The sequence below is a fragment of the Lycorma delicatula genome, chromosome 11, assembly GCF_047948215.1.
Source record: "Lycorma delicatula isolate Av1 chromosome 11, ASM4794821v1, whole genome shotgun sequence".
NCBI classification, from domain to species: domain Eukaryota; kingdom Metazoa; phylum Arthropoda; class Insecta; order Hemiptera; family Fulgoridae; genus Lycorma; species Lycorma delicatula.
Window position 1 is genome coordinate 48,589,514 of NC_134465.1, and position 24,222 is coordinate 48,613,735.

A 24,222-nucleotide genomic window follows, 5' to 3' on the forward strand; every position below is an offset into this window, starting at 1 on the left:
CCACTTCTACACATCCTCTATTCATATTTCTGAGAATTATACCTTAACTTATAATTAATTTCTGCAGGTAAATTTTTCTTTGGAGTTGTATCTTCTGCAAGCAAAAAGTGGGATCAGATTCTTAAGTAGTTAAGATTTATTCAGGAAATATACTTCAAACTTCCCATTTCATTAAAACTCATTTACTGAATCTGTTCTCTTTTTGTCTTCTCAATTAAAGAAACCGACTGATTATTCAGTTCTATTATCATAAGTTAGGGAGAGATTTTGGTGGTTTCATAACCTTGAGTGTTTCAATTTTAGCATTTGTAACTGATGTGTTCTATTTTGCTAGCAAACCACTGGAAGCATAGGTAGATAGTCAGAAGTTGCAAAAGGAGACTTCAATATGCGGCTAAATACCAGTAGACAAGAGGAATGGAGGTATATCATTGTTAAGAAGACAAATCTATCAACCACATGATTTAATTTATAAGCTTTATGTACACAGGCACAATAAGAATCAGAGCCTCAAGCTAAGATGAATATTATAGTTATCCCTAACAGGGCACACGTAACAACTTTGTCAGTCTTTGTGACGAATTCTTAATTTGGTTACTTTTTCCAATGCTTCCTTCGTTCAATGTTTGGTTTGATTTAGTTCATTACTGTAAATTATTGCTGTAGTAAACAAATACTATTTAATCCAAAGTTTTATCTCTTTTAATTACTTTGCAGGATGAGCATTTGTTAATTTTTGCTTTACAATTACAGATGCAAAGATATACAATACTGAAAAAATTAAAAAAAAAATGTTTCTTGTATTCCGGCAAACAACTGATGTTTCTAGTCTGACTGAATCTTTAATACCTTTTCCTCTTTTAACAAAGGGCAACCTTTCAACATAGGAATATGATCACCTCAACAGTTCCTATAGATTCAGCATTTCATCACAACAATTTCGAGCATCTTTGTTGTTTTTCATATAATGAAAATCCTCAACAACTAAAACACTGCCTCAAGTTTGGGACATACAATCAAACACAGAGTTGCTGCATCAAAGGTGCAAACATATTGGAGTAGTATTGATTGAGAATCAGAGTAAGGAATGATTCCTGAAAGAGGGCAGCAGCTGTTAAGGGCATAGATCAGGAAGACTTAAACATCACTCAATCTTCTGAGTACTGCACAGCTGAAAGAAATGGAAAACTACAGCTGTTTTTTTTTTTTCAACGAAAATGTAGCACTACATTTTCATGTAACAAAGATGGAGGCGCCTTCCTTGGTAAAATATTCTGGAGATAAACTAGTTCACCATTCGGATCTATGGATGGGAACTACTAAGGAAGGCGTCACCAGAAAATTAAAAAATAACATTCTACAAGTCGGAGCATGGAATGTTAGAAGTCTAAAAAAGGTTGGTAGGTTAGTAATTTAAAGAGGGAAATGGGTAGGTTAAATGTAGTAGGAATTAGAGAGGTTCAGTGATGAAGAGCAAATTCAAGAGGAAAATGATTTTTCGTCAGGTGATTTTAGAATAATTAATTCAACATCAAATAAAGAGCAGGCAGGAGTAGGTTTTGTAATGAACAAGAAGATAGGGAAGAGAGTACAGTATTTCAAAAGCACAGTGATAGAATCATTGTAATCAGGATAAAATAAAAATCTAAGCCAACAACAATTGTTACGTCTAGATGCTTACAAGTGCCCATGATGATGAGGTAGTGTGTGTATACGAAGAAAGTTCGTATCGAAGCAATTAAACACATAAAGAGACGAAAATTTAATAACAGTTGGAGATTGGAATGGAAGTATGAAGAATGCAAGCAAAGAAATGAAAGAGGGGACAGACTTATTGAGTTTTGCACGAAGCATAATTTAATAATTGCCAACACCCAGTTTAAAAATCATAATAGAAGAGTACACATATGGAAAAAGCAAGGCAATGCAGCAAGGTATTAGGTAGATTATATCATGGTTAAATAAAGATTTAGAAATAAACTCGTCAACAGCAAAGCATATCCAAGAGCAGACATTGATAGCGACCATAATTTAGTGATAATGAAATTTAGTTTGGGGTTTAAAAACCTGAAAAAAAGATGTCAGATGAATTGGTGGAATTTAGAGACGCTTGAAAAAGAAGTAAAGAAGATTTTTGAGGAGGACATTGTAAGAGGTTTGAAAAAATAAATAAGGTAGAAAATATAGAAGAAAAATGGAAGAATGTTAAAAAAGAAATTTGTAAATCAGCAGAAGTGAACTTAGGCAAAAAAAAGAGAACTGATAATAAACCTTGGATAGCAGAGGATATATTGCAGCTGATGGATCAGCGCAGAAAGTATAAAAATGCTAGTGATGAAGAAGGTAAAAGGACCTATCAACAATTAATAAATACTATAAACAGGAAGTGAAAATTAGCGAAAGAAGAGTGGATCAAAAAAAAGTGTTCAGAAGTGGAAAGGAAAATGATCACTGGTACGAGAGTGAATCAAATATAAACTGGAATTATTTTTGTTATATAATTTATTGAAGGATAATAAAAATACATAAAATATTATTTTTCTACACAATTTCTTCTTTTGGAAACACATTTTTCCCAGCAGATTGGTAGGTTTTTGATCCCATTGTTGTAAAGTGAAGGTGGATGTGACGTAAACCAATTGTGCACAAATGCTTCAACACCAGCATCACCTGAAATTTCTGTCCCCCACATACTTCTTTTAGTGGCCCAAACATATGATAATCGCAGGGTGATAAGTCTGGACTGTATGGAGCATGCTCCAGTGTAGTCCAGAAAGAGGATGCAATTTTTCTTGAGTTTGAGCTGAGGTATGGGGCCGAGTGTCTCAAATTGGAAATTGACATCTTTTTTGATGATATGCGAGTTTTGCTTCATCTAAAAGTTGGCAGAATTCACTCTATGACGCTCATGGAGAAAATCAACATGTAAAAGTCCTTTGAAATCAAAACATACTGTGGCCAGAACCTTTCCATTCCAACTGACAGTTGAGTTTTGGCTTTAATGGGTACAGTTTCTCCCTTTTTATATCACTGCATACTTGCCTGTTTTGACTCTCGGGTGTAATGATGTGTCCAAGTTTCATCACAGGTCATGATTCGATGCAAAAAAAATTCTCCTTCAATTTGGTAATGACTCAACAACTGCTGCGACACCTCTAGCCAATAGAGTTTCTGGCCTTAGGTGAGAAGAAAAGGGACCCATTGTGCTGGCACTTTTTTAAATCCAAGATCGCCTTAGCACTGCCATAGCTTATTCAGATTTCACAAGCAATTTCTGCAATTGTTAATCTATGATCGTCCTCGATAAGGTGATGAACCATGAGAACGTTTTCAGCAGCAGCACTTGTCCTTGGGTAACGTTGATGACCTTCATTTTCAATTAGTTCTCATCCTTCTGAAAACTGAAGACTCATATACTTGAGTCTTTTTAAGTGTATTATCCCTGAACTGTGCCTGAAGTTTTATCAAAATTTCATATGGTTTCACGCCCTCTGCTGTGAGAAATTTAATAATACTTTGCACAACACACGAAGATACCTCCTACTCTGATACTGTGATACTGACTAAAAAAAAGTAGTGAGTTGGCATTCTAAGAGTGGGATTCCCTACACGCATCCCTACATATAACACTTAGAAGCCATGCCGCACTCCATTAGCCGTGTGTCAACAAAAATTCTGGTTTATATATGATTCACTATTGTAAAAAGACAGGAAAGTTATGAATTTGACAGTACAGGAAAGTTATGAATTTTGTGGTACGTAAGTTAAAATCTAATAATGTGTTAAATAAAGATGGTACACCGATTTATAATATGAAAGAAAACGTCAATAGGTGGGTGGAATTTATTGAAGTTAAATGGAGGAAATGAATTAGAAACTGGTGTAATAGAGGAAGGAGAGGAAGTCGAAGAGGATGGAAAGGGAGATATAATACTCAAATCTGAATTTAAAAGAGCATTGAAGGATTTGAATGGGAAAAAGCTCCTGGGATATATAGGATACCTGTAGAATTACTTGGCAGTACTGGTGAGGAAGCGATACATTACACAAAGTGGTGTGTAATATTTATGAAAAAGGGGAAGTTCTGTCAGACTTCTAAAAGAGTGTTATTGTCATGATACCAAAGAAAGCAAGAGTAGATAAATGTAAAGAATACAGAACAACTAGCTTAAATAGCCATACATCAATAATGTTAACTAGTATTCTGTACAGAAGAATTGAGAAGAGTGAAAGAAGTGTTAGAAGACCAATTTGGTTTCAGGAAAAGTATAGGGACAAGAGAAGCAATTTTAGCAGTCAAATTAACAGTAGAAGGAAGATTAAAGAAAAACAAACCGATATACATGGCACATAGACTTAGAAAAGGCATTTGATAACATAGACTGGAATAAAATGTTCAGCATTTTTTAAAATTTGGGATTCAAGTATAGAGATAGAAGAATCGCTAACATTTACAGGAACCAAACTGCAACAGTAATAATCGAAGAGCATAAGAAAGAAGCAATAATAAAAAAAGGGAGGCAGACAAGGATGTTCTCTATTCCTGTTGCTTTCTAATTTTTACATAGAACTAGCAGTTAATGATGTAACAGAACAGTTTAGATCCAGAGTAAAGGTGCAAGGTAAAAAGATAAACATGCTATGATTTGCTGGTGATATAGTAATTCTAGCTAAAAGTAAAAAAATTAAAGAAACAATGAATGGTATGGATGAAATCCAAGGAAGAACTACTGTATGAAAATAAACAAGAATAAAACGAAAGTAATGAAATGTAGTAAAAATAATGAAGATGGACCACTGAATATAAAAATAGGAAGAAAAACGATTATGGAGGTAGAAGAATTTTGTTATTCAGGAAGTAGAATTCCTAAAGATGGACGAAGCAGGAGCGACATAAAATGCTGAATAGCATAGGTGAAATGAGCTTTCAATCAGAGATATAATTTGCTTACATCAAAAATGAATTTAAACATCAGGAAAACATTTTTTAAGAAAGTATAAATTTGGAGCACAGCTCTATATGGAAGTGAAATTTGGACAATCAGATTACCCGAGAATAAAAGATTAGAAGCTTTTGAAATGTAGTGGTGCTATAGGAGAATGTTAAAAATCAGAGGGATGGATAAAGTGACAAATGAATAGGTGTTGTAGCAAACTGATGAAGAAAGAAGCATTTGGAATAATATATCTAAGAGACAGATTTATAGGCCACATCTTAAGGCATCTTAGAATAGTCGCGTTTATATTGTTGGGACAGGTAGATGGGAAAAATTGTGCAGACAGGCAGTGTTTGGAATATGTAAAACAAATTGTTAGGGATGTAGGGAGTATACCGAAATGAAGTAACTGGCACTAGATAGGAAATTTTAGAGAGCTGTATAAAACCAGACAAATTACTGAACACAGAAAAAATATTAGGAAAATAAAGGACCACTCCTACACTAGATCATATACATATCCCAGATAGCTAGCATAGGCAATCTAAACTGTGGTGCCCAAAGGGGTTGTTCACGGCTAGGGATGGCACAGCCACACCTTGGGTTATGATTATGGTTCAAAACATTCACAACAAACATGATACAACTCTATGGATATAATAAAGTCTTTATATATTGTGTTATATGTTTTGTAAAGAATAGTGTTAAATATGAAGAGTACATGTTTAGTATATCTGTAGTTGCAGCCTGGGTATATTAAGAAAAAAAAATTATAAACAGTTCAGGTTCTAAAGCTGCTACTTCTCAAACTTTCAAAAGTTGACAGCCCATGAGTGACAGTAGCTTAGCAATTTTTCTATGGCCAGATAATCTTCCTGAACCAACATTTTAGTTGAAAGTATTCATAAAAAATGGCGTTACCTGAAAAAAATGTAATTATTATTAAATAAACGTATTCAAATTGAAAAACTTTGAATAAAAAGTAAAAAAAAATATTATTCATTTTTTTAATGGATGCGATTTGAACAAATTTTTTTTCAACATAAACTTTCATGAACATGGATTTTAACAAACATGAACACAGACAACATTGATGAACATAGATATTGTTTGAAAATATTTATTGTGAAAATGATTTAACTGCTAATGAAAGTAATTCATATACATTAATTCCAAATCTTCATTGGCTGAAAACCAAGCTTGGTGACCTTTTTTTGAGTTTATTAAACTTTGAAACGATATGATATTATCTGCTTAACTGAGATATTGTTTGATAGTGATGAGGTATAGACTGAACAATTTCCTCGAGGAAATTCAAATAAAGAGAGGATCAAGCTGATCTTCTCTGTCATGTTAATTTCCATTTCTACTTTAAATAAGAGATTCATGTCTTTACTGAAGAAATCCCAAAATTATTCATTCATTTACTTTCCTGAAAAATAATAATAATATGATTGTAAAAATCAATACATTAACTAGCCTGTAATTTAAATATATTAATATTTGTATAAAATAATACAGAGCAGTGCTACTACAATAATTTGTAGTTTCATATGCTTCTATATGTTTTCAGCCCCTTATTTATGAAGGTCGTTAATAACACTGATAGAAAACAAGATTTTTTTAATGCTTCTCTAAGTGTGATACCATTTCTTGAATTGCTTTTTTGTATACATTACAGATCTGTAAATACAATTTTTCTATCACCCTTAGTTTTAAATAAATTAAGCTTAAAAAACAATTAAGGGAAAATATAGTTAACACCTGTAAAATTTATAACTTTTCATGGTCATAACTGTGTTGGAATGATTTTGCTGATGGTTTTCTTTTATAAATAGCCTCAGGCACATCCCAAATTAATGTCCAACAGTAACTGGTTAGCATGTTAGTATTTCCCTTTATAGCAGCTTTCCATCACTGAAATGTCTTGGTGGAAACATTCACAGTGTTCATCATTTACGTCTCTGAGGTTGTCCGGGAAGAACTTCAGATGTGAGTGGAGGAAATGTATTTTCAAAGACATATTACATCCCACAGCTCTGTATGAAGTAAGAAGTTGATTAACAATATCGTGGTAATTGTCGGATTTTTGTTTGCCGAGAAAGTTTTTGCAAACATCTTTAAATGAAGCTCAAGCTGCACTTTCTATGTTATTTAACACTGAGTTAAATACATCATGTTTGACCAACCCTCTTAATTGAGTACCAACAAATATCCTTCTTTAATTTTACCTTCACTTACATGTGGAAATTTCTGCCTGATGTACAAAAATTCGAGACTATCCTTCTTCATTGCGTTTACAAAATTTTTCATTAGTCCTACTTGATATGGAGAGGGGGTAAAAATATTTTTTTGGGTACAACTAGGGGCTCATAAATAATATTTTTTCCATTTGGAGTTAAGTTGTCTTGTTTCTTCCACTCTTTGGTAATATAATGTTTATCCCTGGCTTGGCTGTCCTGTTTGCAATGGAAACACATGTACTTACTGTAGCCTAACAAAATAGCTATAATTTTCAAATCACCACATATATTCCAGCTATGTTTTTTATAATTTATTTTTTCAAGAACATCTTTCATCACATCGTATTCAAATTAATACTATAAGCGATTGGTATCGAAGGATATTTACCGTTATGTAGCAGAAAAGGCACCAGTCCTCAGGTTTATGAACTTGTCCTAAGTGCAACATAAGCTCATCAATATTTGTGCAATACACCAAATTATTTTCATCAATAAAATACTGACAAAGTTCTTTTTGTCGGCTTCGAAAGCCCAAAATTTTTGTATTTTTTAAAAGTAAATTCCAACCAATCCAGTACTTAATACAAACAACACAGCTGTATTTTCAGTTACATGTTTTGACCTGCACAGACATGATTAATCTTGTCCATGAAGGCTCACTCTTCAGTATTAGATATGATGTCATAATATGTGACTATGATATGATTTAATTCTTTGTCTAGTATTGTTTATTTATAGCTTACAAATTAGGTTAACAAAGTTAAACAATAAAAAATGAAAAATCCTTAAATTAAAATTTAAAAATTTTTCAAAAATGGTGTGTCATAGAAAGATTCTGAGTTCATATTTGTTTGTAGTATCAAAAAACAGATTAAAATCATGTATCGCATGTTACGAAACAAAAATTAAGTTTATCAGTATAATTAAAGAGACAAATGTAAAAACTATTTAATAAAATTAACTAGACTGTCTGAAGTTCAAGTCAGCATCCCTGATATATTTTATTATTATTTTTTAATTTATTATTACGCAATTTCTGACATTTAATTATGTTAATTATTTCTGACTTGGCCTTTCTTTAAATATTTTACTCTTTGTTATTCGTTCTATCCATAGAATAAACTGATCAATGGTAAAAAAAATAATAATAATAAATAACATTAATAAATAATAATATATTTATTTCAAATATCTGATGCAAAAGGTCACTAAATAATTTTTTTAAAAATAAGATTTTTTAGATATAAATATCTCATATTTATCTTTTTTATTACAGAAATGAGAACAAATACACTTATAAATAATGTAAATGGTAAAATATTTTAAATATTTACGATAAGTAATTATATTTATTTACTTAAACAAGAAAACATAAATGTATGCAAAATGGTTTTACAATCAAATAGGTAAATAAAGGTAATAAAGGTAGGGTGACATAATTATATTATAAAACAGTTTAGCATTTAAACATAATAATAATAATATTTAAATAACAGTGACACCCTTATTTATTTATTATCATTATTATTAAAAATAATTAAATATAAAATATAAATAATGAATACACAAATTATTCATTTACTTATTGTACATCACTCTCATCAGCGATAATTAATCTTCTTTTAGAGAATAAATTATTCGTATATATTATTTCATGTCGAGTAAATCACAAAATTTATCAAAAAATAAACATCATTATCTTCATTTCCTGTAAAATATTAACATAATTACATTAAAGAATAACATAAAAATTTTTAAACTGCTCACTTTCAAACTTCCTTATACAGAAAAAATTACTTTCAATTCGCCTAACATTACTACTTTCATTAAAATAATATGAAATAGAGATTGATAAAATTTGAAAAGAATTATCTACATAAATGGAAACCAGAAAGTAAGATTCTTTATACAAATCATTACATAACTGCAACAAATTTGAAGACAGATGATCTCAATCATAGTTTACTGGTAATATAATTCTCAATCAAGTACTAGTAACTTTAAATTACTTGCAAATTTTTTATAAGCCTATCTCTATTTTAAATAAAAATAATGTGACAAATTAAAAAATGAAACAAAAAAACGCACACATAAGTAAAAAAAAAAAAACTGGCAAGTTATTACATATAGTGCAAATAACCACCTTCACAGAGAAAATTAATCCGGTTATGTTATAAGTATATTAAGTTAACCAGTCACCTTATCTTCTGTTATAAGTTATAAATTTCAAATTTATGTGAAATTTTCATTACAGCGTACAATTGGATATCTTAGATATAAGATAAGGTTATAAGTTATTTCAGATAATTGAATATAACTTATAGGATACAAACATTTCCCTTCCAATTCCAGTTATCAAGCTTGCCCACAGCATATTATTAATCTTCCTAACTGTAAAAAAAATTTCAACTTTGTATGACAAACTGTAATTAAGATACACGAGTAGTCCTGTACGTAAATTAGCCACCCTTTGTTTGTTAGTCTCAAAAAATTTACAATGATTTATACAAATCACTAAGTAAAATTTAAAAATTGAATAACAAACTGGAAACCTTTATTAAATGGGGTTTGAAGACAAATTTTAGTAAGATGACAAATCTAGTAGCTGGTGCAAAAAGGAGATGACTTGAATATAGATGGGAATATCATCGAGGCACATGAAGACTTTAAGTAACTTGACTGTTCACAGGAAGAAAATAGTGTAAAAGATATGTCATCGTATCGCTTTGGGGCAGATGGCTATCCAGAGAAGCAATTTTTTTTTTTTGTGATCTGAAGGGATATGGAAAGCAACTAAGTATAGGTTGTACAAGGGTATTATTGAAAGCATTTTATTGTATGGGTCAGAAGCTTGGGATTGCTATTGTATAAGTCAATGAAATGCACAGGAGTTTCTAGAATGCAATGTGTGAGAAATGAGGAGATCAAAAGAAGTATCGGGGGAAACTGTGATGTTTTGTGTGTACAGAGTGATTGATGTTTTGAAGGGAAAAAGACTACAATGGTACGAGCATGTTCAGAGAAAAGAGGAGTACAGATGGCGTATGAGGATGTTGGAATGGACTCCAGGAGAGAGAAGGAAACGTGGGTTACCTCCAAAAGCAGCAGATGTCTGGAGTGATGGAGGCAATGGACAGAAGGAATTTGGAGGTGGAAAGTTGGCAAGATAGAAGAGTGTGGCAGTTGGGATGCGAGAGGCGGCCTTTATAGCTGTAAACACTTGTCTAGAAAAAGAATGGCAAACCGTTATCAAAATATTTAATTAATCATAAGTTAGACTACTCCAGCCCAATTAACAGATTGAGTTTTTAATAATTAACATAAATTGTATAAATATATGACCTATTTTTAGCCAATGAATAAAGAAATTTTTATGATACACAAAAAAAAAGATTTTTGGCCTCCATCCTTATAATTTATGGTCTGATGAGACAACACAAACCAAAAATGTATAAGATTCCTAAGAGATTTAATTTATTTTACAAATTTTCTTGTAAAATTTCAAGATATAAGTCCTACGATCTACATCTTATTAACCCTTGACCAAATTTAAATTGCACTGGTTATCAATGCTTCATGTACAGAGATCAATGTTCCAAATTTTATCAAATTTTTCAAGTCATATCATTGATCAATGATACCTAAATCCTTCCATTATTTTTCAATGCTAACATTGTAATTTTTGGTTAGAAGAGATCATGAGATGTTAAGAACACAGAATGTTAAAAGTCAGGCTCTGTATAAAATAAAGTAATCATCAAAATTTGAGAATCTCCTTTTTTTCTTTAAGTTGATTAAAAATGGGATGTTTATGAATGGAGTATGTAGTGGTTCAATAAAAATATGCATAAGGTATAATGAAACTGTTGAATTTTCAGTTATATAAAAATTAATAATGAAAGAATAAAAAACATTATGTAAACAAATCTAACATGTTTTGGAATATATAAGAAAAAACTTTTGTAGAATTTGCTTTTATGGATTTTTTTTGTAGAAATTTTTTGTAAAATTCACAATTTTGTGCTAAAAACAGAATAAGATTTCAATAATAAAAATGTTAATGAAAGACTAATGTAATATTTTTGTAAAATTCTTTTATTTCTTAAATTTTACTTTTTTTCTTAAAATTGGCAGGACCTTTTTTAATTATTGAAATATCATTCATTAATTGTATTTTTTTCAGATGCAAAATTTATATAACTGTTTAAATTAATTGGTACAAACAACTCAAACTCAATCTGTAAAGTAGTTAATAACTGTTTTGTAACTATTACAATTTTTCTAATAAACTACTCAAAAAATCATTTCACTTTTACAACAAAGAATATGTAAAACTGATAATATATGGAACAGATTTATTAAAAAAATTGATTTTTTTTTTGACACTGCTATTAAATTTAACTATAAAAATTCAAAGTCAAATATCTTTAAAACAGATTTTAGGAATCATCAGTCATTTGACCGATTTAATGTTATTATCCATTAACCTCAATGTAATTTTATTATATCTTACACCCACAGTTATCTGCTCTATAAATTCCAATCTTGTCTCACCTCTACAGATTTTGCCATTTAAAAAACCCTCTATCAGTAAATTAACAAAACCTGGAAGTTTAAATTGTTAACAACTGAGATTTTGTTCAATAAATTTCTTTCATTACCTTACTGTTTTAAGGCCTCTTCACTACATATTTTGTCAACTCACCAAATTTTCAAGGCTTATTTATAATATTTCAGAAAAATCTTTTCTTTTTCCTACAATTTTTCCCAAATGTTCATGTTTGGCTACTATAAAAAAGATGAGTGGGCATTCAAGGAAGTTATGGCAGGTCACTTCCTATATGATGGGTGTGTGATAAGTCCAGAAAGATCAAGAGATGATATTCATAGCACATTCTTAGTTTCATAAATCACTGCTTGGAGCATACAGCAAGTACAACAGTTATATTTGTAATTATGTTGTTGGGGGTCATTTGATTCTATCAGATATTGGAATCTGTAGAAAAAAATATAACGAAGAATTTTGTGTGGTGATCAAACATTCATTTTTGAAATGTATAACCACACAGGAAACAAAAAACCAAGCTGAATAAATATTATGATGACTCAGTTCCATCGATCAGAATATTTCACACAAACTGATTTGGTTATTTTCAGAGTGATTACATGAGTACAAACGATACTGAACATTCTGTACTGCTTTTTGAGATCCCAACTACACAGAGAATATTGAAAAAAAAATTCATGATATGATGATGGAGGAAAGAAAATGCAAAGTGCTTGAGGTTACTAAGGCAATAAATAGGGATTTCAAATGAACAGATGAGTCATATTTAAAAAAAAAAATTTACTCATGTAAAAACTGTATACAAGACAGATGCCATGTTTGCTCACAACTGATTAAAATCACGAATGAGTAAACATTTCTAAACACAGCTTGGGACTGAAACCAAGAAGCAGACAAAATTGACCTGAAAGACAAAATCGTGGGCTGTAGTTCAGGAACTCATTGCAAAGAAAGTGAAAACCATTCCATTAGCAGGAAAGATGATGGCCACTGTCTTTCAGGATCCTCATTTCATTATCTTCAATGACTTTCTGGAAAAGGATAAAACAACAACCAACAAAAATTATGCATCTTTGCTGTATTATCTAAATAAGGAATAAAACAAATATGACTACATCTGATGAAAACAAAACTATTTTTCACAAAGACCAATACCACGGCTTCTTCTGAAATTGCAACAGCAAAATTATTCAATTTGCATTGTGACTAATACAGACAGAAAATCATCTTTTTTTATTTTTCCATAGACTTATTAAACATTCCTTGTGAATATTTTCTCACCGATGAAACAAGTTTTTAACGCCTAATTGGTGTTCATCTTTTTATTTTCTCGTGGAGTACTAAACCTAAATATTTCTGATAACATCTAATACGTAATTATGTATAGACATGAATAAAATATTATGATGATTCTTTGATTTTATTATGTTAGTCACTGAAACACAATGGGTGAAGTAATAACCATTTAATAATTTATATGAGTAAATTTATTTCATTACCTCTGCAACATGACATAATAAATATTTTCCTCATTAAAATTTTATTTCCAATCCTAATAATATTGCAATGCATTTTTTTCTTTATTATAGTGCTTTCGTTTATTGGCACTTGACTGAACTGTTAATGAGTTTTTCAATTATTTTATCATTAATATTGCTGACATCTTATCTCACTTTACCCTTTTCTATTAAATAATTGTTGACTATATACCATGTCTTACTTGATATTTTATTACTTTATGATTACTGTACATAAAAATAAATAATAAAGAAAATAAACCTATCACAGAAAAAGAGTCATTTAACTTCTTGCATCATACAATTAAATAATAAGTAATAAAAAACTGTCATAAATCACAACTATTTAAATGCTTGTTTTCAGTTTTATTGCATTATTTTAAATGTAACATTCACTGACATTAAGTTCACCTGATATGAATACAAATGGTATGGTATGTCACCTTTTTAGTTTCCCAGCGAGGATAGCTAAATAGCTTCATTAAAGAAGTATGGTGATCATGTCAAATATTTTTTTTTTTTTTGCAAATCTTTACATTTTTGGGCCAAACTAGTTCGATTAGACCAAAAAAAATATGTATATTGTACTGCTTTTAGCCTTATATTTTAGTATTAACGAACAATTTTCTTCAAATTTGGCTCAAATATTTTTATACGTCACGCACTGATCATAATTTCTTTTTAAAATTTCATTGAAGGGATGGAGGGATAATGCAAAAATACCAATTTTGATTTTCTTCAGGGGATTTTAGAAAAAACTTTATTACCTACATTTTAAGCAAATTTTTTACTTATAATCCAAACATAAATAATTAAAATATATATTTTTTAAATCCTACCTCTTAGAATTAAAATATGTTTGTTGTTCTTTTGCTCTCTCCCTTCAGTTTAAATATGTTTCAAAAATTTTTGAAAGTTTATGCTTCACATATGGAGCTATCAAGAAATGTTTACATTTTTTTAAAACTAGACCCCAGCGATAAAATGTAGAAAAAGTTTTTGGAAAATTTTCCTTTTCTTATTTCAGCCTCTATTGAAGGGTGTATTAAATTTAGAGAAAACTTTACTTAAGCAAATTTGTTAAGCTTAACCTATATATGAATATTTTTAGAAAAATCTTTCTTTAAATTTATTCCCTGCCTCTAAAAAATGTATGTTCTTATACATTTTTAGTTTTCTGGCTGTAATTATTTTCATTTTTATTATTAGAAAAATTGTTTTTGTATCTTTCTTAATTACTTAAAAAGGGCTATTAAAATTACAGTAGCTTTGACACCTTTATTATATTCCAGATCCAAAATGATAAACAATATTTTCATTTCTTTCATAAAAGTTATACTTTAATTTTCAGTATTTTTAGACAATTCGCTGTTAAATTAATGTTTTTTGTTAGGGATAACTTCTTTATAAATAAATGTTTCCTAAATTTCCCCCCCCTACAGTAGGAAATTTTTCCCTCCTAAAATAAAAATTCTTTTTATTCAAAATTTGATAATCTTGATGCCTAAATCTTATTTTGGAAATCATGAATTAAACAGTGTAGCTAGGAAGAAAATCATGAAATACTTTGGTAGTTTTTTCAAGATTCATCAAACATTTTCATAAATAAAAAGTAAAAAATGACAAAGGCAACATAAAAATTGAAAATCAATCAATCAATCATCGCTCAATAAATTAAAAAAAATGTTGAAATAAATGATAATTTTTTTTTTGACAATTTCATTTTGAGCTGCAATGTATGTTGAAAAATCAACAGTTGTAATTTCCATCACTTTACAAAACTATTTATTTATTTTATTTGTTACTCATATTGCACAATATAATGAATACTAGCGTTTCATAAATAAAACATCAGCTGGGATGTCATGTAAAAAAGCAAATATTTATCTTGCAAAATTAGTCTTTAAGTGGAGTGAGTGATGATTCAATTAATTCCTTATAACCATAGTCTTTAAGTGGAGTGAGTGATGATTCAATTAATTCCTTATAACCAATTTCATTGTTTATTTTTTTCAAGCTTTTTTTCAAATAAATAATTAATTTATGTCTTATGGGTTGTAGAAATAACACTGTTTAAAAAGATGTGCAATTTTTAAATTGCACAACAATATTATCAATTGCAACATCTGTATTTGTGTACAATTTATTTTTTATTTATTTAATACCACGTTACATAGTAATAACAATATAGTACAGTGAATTTGCGTCAAGAATACTCTGCAGAGAAGCCAAGCCATCTGTGTACAAGTAGAGTAAAAAAAAAATACAAAAGAAAAACTCAAAACTAAAACTTAAAGATGTAAAATAATAATGATAACACTTGAATATAGTCTCTAAGCATTCATCTATGTGAATTAGCCTTCATTCAAGTTCATTCATCTTATAGCTTTTTCTAATATTATTTTTATTATTTCTCGAAGCTAGACTCTTAGTTTCATGAGGCAGTTTACTAAAATAATACATAGCTGCATATTTATGATTTTTTCTGCCAAATTCTTTATATAATTTCAATAACAGAATGGATTTATGACTCGTATTTGAGAAATTATTTTAAAAATTTAGGCTATTTCTTTATAACGATGAGTCAATGATTCTTTTTTTTAACGATTTTTTTTTTTATAAATTAAGTGTTAATTTGTTATCTTTATTTGATGTTTATTAGCTGACTGACCCCCATGCAATTATACCTCAGCTAATAATACTGTAATAAATTCTATATACAGCAGTAAATACATTTTGAACAGCAATAAACAATTTTTGCATTTTGCTTAAAAAAATTATCATCGTTCATTAATGCTGGTGGAAGGTAGGCAATAAAGAAAACAGCGGTATACAATTGGCAGAAGCATTTTAGTGCTGAAGTTGTCATCTTACTGTTGAAGGTGTCTGTCTACGTTGACTAATTAAGAAATACTGAGCAAGTTGAAAATGTCGTTTAAAGGGATAGATGAAAAACTATCAAGGAAACAGTGTCAACAGTTGAGAAATCAGTTGGAAGTTGTGTTTACAAACACATTATTCAAAAAATGTTGCATACATATCCAAAAGAATAACAATTCTTGAAAAAAAGTGACAGCATTTCTACTTGTATTAGGTTAACTTGAACTTTACATTGAAAATGTTATAAATTATAGATTAAAATTCATAATTTCTAGTTTTTGGTGAAGATCATGATAACAACTTAATTATAAAATGAATTTTACTTCTGAATATGTTTTCAGTGACTTACCAGACAACAGTAAACATTTACATGCTGACAGTACTAATAATAGTAGTGATAAATGTTCCATTAAATCTTTCATTGACAACTAAGTAATCTCAGTTAAAAATAAAATGAACTTGACTAATTCAAGAGGTATCCACATACTACCCTTCTACAACATATTATAATTTATTTTATTCTTTATGCACGAAGGTCATTCAAATATAAACCGGAATTTTTTTACATAGCCTTACTGGTATCAGATAAAATTACAAATAAATTACTTTATTTTTCTACACAGCTTCCTTCCAAAAAATACATTTTCTCCACAGAATAAGTAGCTTCCTGATCCCTCTTCAAAAAAATAACAATGTGGCCACCCCAAACACCAATTGTGTGCATAATGCTTGACTGTGGCACTACGCTAAAATCTTTTCCCTCCTGAAGCTTCTTTCAGGAACCCAAACATGTGGAAATCAGACAGTGACAAGTATGAACTGTACAGTGGGTGTTCAAGAGATGTCCAATGAATTTCGGTGAGTTTATCGAAGTCTGAGCTGCTTTATACAGCCGTATATTGTCACACAGGAAGACATTACGAATCAGTTGCCAGTATCATTTGTTGTGATTAGCAGCCCTGGTGTCATACAACAGTGGCAGTAGTATTCCACATTTACTGCCCTTCATCCATGCAGGAAATCAATCAGCAGCATACTTGAGTCATAAACGCAGTTGCCAGAACTTTTCTAGCTGACATGCGTTTTTTGGCCTTGATCAGTGCCCCTTATCCCTTTTACTCCAAACTATACTTATTCTTTTGCTTTCCAGAATGTAGTGGTAGACACATGTTTCATTGACAGGACACATTATATTTATTAATGTGTCCTTATTTATTAATTTAATTTCTCCCTTTTCTTGATTTTTCAAAAATTTTATGCTAGATATTTGGGAGCTTGTTTTATGTTTGTTTTGTATTCAGTTCCTCCTTTTTTTTTCAAAAAATATCTGTTGTCCTGTTTTCTCCTTAAGTTGTTCTGCTGTTTCTGTCTTCTGTCAGGAATTCAAGGTCATCTACAAAGACTAAACAATTTATGTTCAAAGTCTCTTTTGCTTTTTATTTTAACTTTTTCATCCTAATAGACTTCACATTACTCTGCATAGCTATTTACAAAATATTAAAATAAACTGGATAGTATAAGTTATTAATTTCCTCAATTAAATATTTTATATTATTGTAAATTAAATTATATGTTATGCACAATAGAAGACACCAGCAAAAAAGTTGAAAATACGATATATAACGGTATTAGTTAAATAATAATCAATTTTGCCATGTGAAATATAAAATGTATAGGAGGCAAAATAAATGCACAGTAAAGTAACAGGCACACAGTAATTATAATATACACCAGATAACTAAACTAGCGACATTATTAGACGAGGTACATATTCATTTAAAATAAATTCAATTCTATATATACAAAAACACACATGCACACAAGCATACAAAGACAGAGACGGAGAGGGATAGGGAGAGTAAGAGAATCTTAATATGGTTTAGTAGAGCTAGTTATTAAATTAGAAGATTCCTTTCTTTATAAAACTAAAAAAAATTACATCTCACTTGAAATTATCTAATCTCCTGTTCATATAGTCCAACTTTATTATGATTGCAATTATTTCACTTATATACAATTATTTTATTTTAACTTAATTATTTCACTGTTTTTGGCTTTAAATGGGTGACCCCGATTTCATTTCCTCCTACTTGAATTGCTTTCACTTCTGCAGGCACATTCAGTTTGAATTTCACTGCCAATCCCACAACGTGAAAATCTTTCTTTTTAGATAAAATGGTAAGACATGAATCATTAATCCACTACGATTTGTCCCATATTACTGTGTAAGATTAAATGTTTACAAAAGTTAGAGCAGAGTACATTTTAAGCTCGGGAATCATAGCTTTGATTAGGTACTGGGTCTCCTCCATGCCAACATGTGTTAAACTGTGAAAATGCTTATGTAACAGTATTTTTAGTTCACATAATGAACAGAATTATTACATAATGCGCATCTTTATTTTTACCGAGGAGAGTTTATGTGATTAATAAATGAATAAATAAGATTTCAATTTAAAAAGAGGAAGTGAAAACAAAACAATAAAAATATAAATATGAATAATTTAAATAAAAATATAATTAATAATATAAATATTTTAATTTGGTATTGATATCAACTGGATCATTCATAATTTATACTTAGTAAAGTGATAACATATTGGTATAAAATATACTGTGTAATTAAATTTTACATTTGTAAAATATAATTCATGTAATTTGCTTTAAAATGGCATATAATACTGTTAATGTAAAATTACAGTAGCATGAAAACTAATCTGAATACAAGGAAGTTTTTGTTTATTTTATGTTGTGGCTACACTACTTGACCGCACCCATTCTTTAAGTTGTCTTTATTTTTCTTTGGTTATTTAGTAATTTTCGTACTATAAATAGTGTTTGTGAAGATTTATCTCATTTTTTATTACCGAATCACATTTTTATAATTTTTATTCTTGAATATATAATAATGGACATAACTCCAAGAAAGCATTCGAAAACTGTTTCTATTTCTGAGTATACCATAATGACATACGAGGGTTATTTCTTTTTCAAGGTCCAATCGGTCATGAAATTAAAACCACAGTGAAAATAAAATTTTTTTATTTGCAACAAGTACTTACATAGTTACGCTATTTTTATACATAGTCGCCACTCTGATTTAGACATTTGTCGTAGTGTGGTACCAACTTTCCAATACCCTCGTCATAGAACGGAGCTGCCTGTGTTTTCAGCCATGTTTCTACGCTGGTCTGCAGCTCGATGTCTGAGCCAAAATGTTGTCCTCCTAGCCAGCGTTTCATGTGAGCAAAGAGGTGAAAATCAGATGGAGCCAAGTCCGAGCTGTATGGTGGGTGATCAAACACTTCCCGACGAAAACGCTGCAGGAGCTTCTTTGTTACAGCTGCAGTGTGCGGCTGAGCATTGTTGTGGAGAAAGACAGTGCCTGATGACAACATTCCTCTCTGCTTATTCTGAATCGCCCTTCATAGACGTTGAAGAGTCACGCAGTATGAGGCTGCAGTGATGGTCGTGCCATGTTCCATGAATTCCAACAAGAGAACTCCATTCCAGTCCCAGACCACAGTAGCCATACACTTTCTGTTGGGGAAGGTTCGCTTGAACTTCTTTGATTTACTGGAAGAATGAGAATGCATCCACTGTTTGGATTGTTTTTTTGTTTCTTCAGTTTTGAAATGGAGCCACGTCTCGTTCCCTGTGACAATTTTGTTCAAAAAAACTTCTCCTTCATTGTGGTACGCTGGAGAAACGTTAGGGAGGCGTCCATTCTCATTGTTTTGTGATGGTCGGACAGCATCTTGGGAACCCACCTCACACACAGTTTGCGGTATTGAAGTCTCTCACTCACAATGGTGTAGAGAGCTGACCTTGAAATTTTAGGAAACGAATCACTCAATACAGAAATTGTGAACAGACAATTTTCTCGAATTGCCTCATCCACTTGGTCAATGAGATCATTGGTTGACACTCGCTTCCTTCCCTGACCACCTGCATCATGAACATCTGTACGTCCTGCTTTAAAGTTCCTGCACCATTGTCGCACGTTGCTCTCACTCATTGAAGTTTCACCGTACACTTTACTTATTCATCGATGAATTTCAGCTGCATTACACCCCTCGGCCTGAAAAAATCAAATTACCACACGCACTTCACACTTGCTATTGCAAGATCCTATTGTTGTAGACATGTTTACGTGCTTGCTGCGTGTTCAGAACTAAACGAAGTGACGCAGCGTGATTGAAGGCCATACTAGAGACGTTGCGCAACATATATGCGCAAAGGTTCATCGATTTTTGCACGTGTTTTTATTTCGTGACCGATCGGATCTTGAAAAAATAACCCTCGTAATAACAAATAGGTTCTGTGCTGTTGGACTTTGGACAGTGAGTGCAATTTTAAAACAATTTAATGAAACTGGTTCCTTTTCATCTCAAATGGGGCTGTAAATGAAAAACTACTCCAACAAATGATTATGAGAAAAAGTAAGCCTAATACAAATTATCTGATGTGGACTTAAATAAAAAATTAGCAGCCAATGGAACAAATTTATACATGACAACTGTTAGATGCCAATTTCTTGCAGCTTTACAAAAAGCTAGTTGATCAGCTAAAAAGCACCTTTTAGCACCAGCAACAAGCAAAAAGAGGCTCTTGTGGGGCAAAGTACATGTTATCTGGACAAGACTGGAAAAATGTTATGTTTTCCGACGAGTCACATTTTTATGTTCAGGCAAAGGGTTTCTATACTTAAGAAAAGCATCAGATGAAAATACATCACTGGGTCATATCCAACAATCAGTTAAACATACCCAGAAAAAATGTATTGGGTTGTTTTCACATTTGAAGGCCGTTTTTCATTACTTCCAGCAGATGGTCTTTTGAAAAGTGATGGATGTATCACAATTCCGAAGGAAAGGATTGTGACACAAATTCTCACAAACCAATAAAATGTTCTAACAAGATTTGGCATCATTCCATAATGCCAAAAGAGTGGAAAACGTTTTGAAGAACAGAACATCAAAACGCTCCTATGGCCAGGCAATTCCCGAAACTTAAACCCAATTGAAAATTTTTGGGCAATAGTCACAAAAATTATTCAAAAATGAATTGTACCAGAAAAATTGGCCTCATTAAAGCAATAATATCAGTATGGCTTCATGATGAAGAAATAAAAAAAAAAATGTGTAGTACACTTGTTGAATCGATGCTAAATCATGAACATGAAGCGATTAAGAATAAAGGACATATTAATTACTAGAGAGTAAGAAATTGTACAGGTATATTTTTTCTAAATATGGTTATTTTCTATTAAATAACATTTACGATTGGATTATTTTGCATGCAACTATATTTAAAAAAAAAAATACTAATAATTCAGCTGAGCTACACTTGCTCAGCTGCAAAATACTATGCATTTATTTAGAGAACCACAAATAAAATTTTTTCTCAGTGAGTTTTTTCTTTCTTTTAGTTTTAAATCATTCATTAATTCACCGCTAGTTTAGAAAAAACTTTACCCTGGATGCAACCACTGTCAACTTTGAAAAACACATTTGGTATTATATATAGTAAATTGTTAAAAATGATGTAAAAAAAAAGAATACTTGTTTATTTCTAACTTTTTCTATTACTATTGGTTTTGAAGAGTGATACATTTATACATAACCTGTAGTGATACATTTGCTATATCTTTAGTCTCACGTGAACATACTATCAGCAATATATTGGATGTGTATGTTGATGTTTTAAACATTTTATCTTAATGAATGTTGGTCTTACAAAAAAACCTCTTATTTTTTTATTTTTTGTTCATAGCCAGTTAAGAATCCAAATGGTTTCATTGACAGAATAGACTTTATAATTTTGTAAAAGAATAATTTTATTTATATAAAACTTATGTCTATTTACTCATACAATTTTGGGCCATGTTGACCCAACTTCCCAAAAGACATAAGATTGGTTCTTTAGACATTCCTATTCTACTTTCTGAGTATCTGAAATTCAATATTTTTATACTTTAACTGGCAAATTCACTATTATTTTGGCAAATTTCCTTATAAGAAAATTAAAGACACTTTCTTTTACTAATTTTTAATGTTCTATTTGTATCCTTAAGTTTGAATCTTCAAATCCCAAGAAAAGCGCACAAAAACAGTAACAACAATTCCAGTAATGAATAAAAGTTAGTTAAAACTGAATGATGAATCTTTAAGAGAATGATATTCTGCATGCATTACTATTATTGAATGCATTTTAGTTGACAGTAAGGAGTTATATGCTAAATATAATAGTAAATGGTTATAAAAGTTTAACATCATTGTCTCTGCTGTGGAGCAAATAATGTCATCATAAAATAAAATAAATTTAGATTTTCAACCAAGGAGAGTGTTGATTGTATAAACATGCCACCGTAAAACTCTCTTACTATTATAAATTATTTTTATAAACTCAAATATCCTGAAATCTAAGTAAGTAATCGTTTCAAAAAATTTACATCTCATTTCATTACAACATTTCCTTGTTACAACTCATCAATTTGATTCTAAAAACAAATTTTTGTTTTTATATAATCAATTCTAATAGGTGTAATATAACAGTTTCCGCAAAATTTTGAAACTGATTTTTCCCGACTCTAAAATAACCATAAAATAGATGAAGTCTAACGATATTTTTCCAAACAATGTTCAAAATAACTCAAAATTAAATCATTTATTTCAAAAACCCATTATACGCAATGATATTCATATGGAACATAACATGTTAACGAAATAAAATATTCAATTATGATTTTTCAACTTGGAAGCTAAAAAGCTGGTGATATTTTTCAATATCATCAATACAAAATTAATTTCAATGTAATATGAAAATATATTTCACAGTAGAGAAGTATTTTTAAATCTTATTCACGAAACTAATTGGGAGGACTGAGAATATATGAATCTTAAAATATTTCTCATTAAAAATTTTTTTTTAACTCGTCTCTACTCTATTCTAAAATACTCAACTAAACTTGAAAATTACTTGAAAACTTTGAGTACTCGCACACCCACAATATATGTAATTATTACCAGCAAGAATTCTTACTTATTTGTTATGCAAATTGTTAGATATGTATTTGAAATTTGCAGTTCTGCTTAAAAATCCATTGAATCCTACTGATTTCATTTCAATGGGATCTGGCTAGACCTTTATCTAATTTTAAAATAATTTGGTTGGATTTGATTGGTTGTCCATTGCCGTAACCTGTTAAATCCAGCTGAAAGTTATTGAAAATTCACTGATTAGGATTTGGCTACAACACTGTCCAATTCAATTAAATTTCAATAAAATTTGATTGGATTCAATGGATTTTTTTAACCAGAGAGCGGCGCTCTTAATTTGTAGCATTAATATTAGTATATCATTTAGAAAATTTTCTGCTCAAATAAAATTTTTCAAGTTTTCCCTGAAATTTTCAAAAATTTCAATAATTTCCCTGACTGGTGATTTTTCCAAACCTTCCCTCACTAAATCAAAATTCCCTGACTTTCAAGGCCTGGGGAACTCTGTAAATAATTCAAGAAATTTGTTTTAAAATGGCTTATAATAATAATAAATTATCTTTATACATACAATTTCAAAAGATAGTTAAAAAAAAACCGCTGAAAAATTCAATAAATAGAACACTCAGTACAGAACTTTAATACCGTTGTCTAAGTGTTTAATGCATTACAGTACAAAATGATTTTTTTTCATAATTAATGTACACATTTTTTTCATGTAATTAATTATTTTTATAATTGTGACATTCATAAATACAAAGTAACGTAAATATAAATTCAAACTTAGTTTCATATTTTTCTGAAAAAGTAAGAAACTAATTCTGAATTTATTTTATATTGCTGTTGTATTTTGAAGTCGAAAGTTCTGAGGTTCAAATCTTAATAAAGGTTGTTGGTTTTATATGAATTTGAATACTAGACAGTAGGTACCAGTGTATTTTGGTGGTTGGGGTTCAATTAACCCCATGTCTCAGAAATGATTGGCCTACGTCTGTACAAAACCACACTGCATTTACATTTATTCATCATCCTCATCTCATTAGGTCACAGGGGAGGGGTTGCATATTGTTTACTAGT

At 30.3% G+C, this 24,222-nt stretch overlaps 1 protein-coding gene across 5 annotated transcripts in view; it reads right to left on the reverse strand.

The window, feature by feature from the left end:
• Positions 1-6,027: 6,027 nt before the first annotated feature.
• The window catches only part of Plap (phospholipase A2 activator protein), a 73,491-nt gene continuing 55,296 nt past the window's right edge, over positions 6,028-24,222 (reverse strand). For 3 of the 5 annotated variants that reach the window (XM_075378451.1, XM_075378449.1, XM_075378452.1), the window contains one exon: positions 6,028-6,369. In XM_075378451.1, coding sequence (XP_075234566.1) covers positions 6,354-6,369 — 16 coding nt within the window. In that variant the 3' untranslated portion in view covers positions 6,028-6,353. Of the gene's footprint in view, positions 6,370-8,439; positions 8,889-24,222 lie in introns of those variants that run through there. The other 2 variants (XR_012758188.1, XM_075378450.1) reach the window with 2 other exon arrangements.